Source organism: Fulmarus glacialis, unplaced genomic scaffold, assembly GCF_000690835.1.
Source record: "Fulmarus glacialis isolate BGI_N327 unplaced genomic scaffold, ASM69083v1 scaffold39624, whole genome shotgun sequence".
Classification (NCBI taxonomy): domain Eukaryota; kingdom Metazoa; phylum Chordata; class Aves; order Procellariiformes; family Procellariidae; genus Fulmarus; species Fulmarus glacialis.
Genome location: NW_009209411.1, coordinates 1 through 1,077, shown reverse-complemented (window position 1 = coordinate 1,077; position 1,077 = coordinate 1). Strand labels below are relative to the sequence as shown.

The 1,077-nt window shown below is 64.6% G+C and overlaps 1 protein-coding gene across 1 annotated transcript in view; it reads left to right on the top strand.

Moving 5' to 3' along the window:
* Positions 1-1,041, top strand: part of GBA (glucosidase, beta, acid) — a gene marked incomplete at both ends in the record, with an annotated part of 1,360 nt that extends 319 nt beyond the window's left edge. Inside the window, 4 exons of the mRNA XM_009576812.1 lie at positions 28-175; positions 347-571; positions 684-847; positions 1,009-1,041. Of these exons, the coding sequence (XP_009575107.1) occupies positions 28-175; positions 347-571; positions 684-847; positions 1,009-1,041 (570 nt within the window). The remainder of the gene's footprint in view (positions 1-27; positions 176-346; positions 572-683; positions 848-1,008) is intronic.
* Positions 1,042-1,077: the final 36 nt, after the last annotated feature.

Genomic DNA, 1,077 nt, shown 5'->3' with positions numbered 1-1,077 from the left:
GCCCCTCGCGGCGCTTTTAACACCCCCCCAGTTCCCCACCATCGCCTTCACCCCCGCGCAACAGCGGGACTTTGTCGTCCGCGACCTGGGCCCCGCGCTGGCCCGCAGCCCCCACCGCACCCGGCTCATCATCCTGGACGACCAGCGCATCCACCTCCCGCACTGGGCCAAAGTGGTGAGTGCGGCATGGGGTCCGCCAGCTTGGCGAGCTGGGGCAGAGCCCTGGTCCCGCTGGCGCAGCACGTTCCTGCGGAGGGCTCGGCCGCTCAGTCCCGCAGCGCGAGGGCTGGGGCTCTGGCTCTCTGTCCCCTGGGAGCCGGTGGTGGCCGACTTTTCTCCCTGCCAGGTCCTGGAGGATGAAGAGGCAGCTCGCTACGTCCACGGCATTGGCATCCACTGGTACCTGGACTTCATTGGTCCCATAAAGGACACAGTGGTGCCCACTCACGAGCTCTTTCCCGACTACTTCATCCTGGCCACGGAGGCGTGCATCGGGGCCCATTTCTGGGAGAGGGACGTGATCCTGGGCTGCTGGGAGCGGGGGAACCAGTACAGCCACAGCATCCTGACGGTGAGGCCCCCGTATCGCCCCTGGGTAGTGGGCCCTGGAGAGGGCTGCCGGCATGCTCCGTCTCCCATCGGCACCCCACTCCTTGAGCAGACGTCTGGCTGTCCTGTTGCAGAACCTGAACCACTTTGTGGCCGGCTGGACCGACTGGAACCTGGCCTTGGACCTGGAGGGGGGCCCCAACTGGGTCAAGAACTACGTGGACAGCCCTGTCATCGTGGACACCAGCGAAGGCATCTTCTACAAGCAGCCCATGTTCTACCACATGGGGCACTTCAGGTGGGTCAGGGGCCCCTGACATGCTCTCAGCTGCCCAGGCTCCAGCTCCATAGTTGCAGTAACAGCTTGTCAGGAGGGGAGCAGGGCAGGTTTGTCGGGAGAGGAGCTCTTCTGGGGTCTAACTCCCTTCCTGGGGTTGCATCTTGCTCATGCCCGTGCAGTAAGTTCATCCCCGAGGGCTCCCAGCGCGTGGGGCTTGTCGCCTCCAAAGAGTCCAAAAAGACGGACCT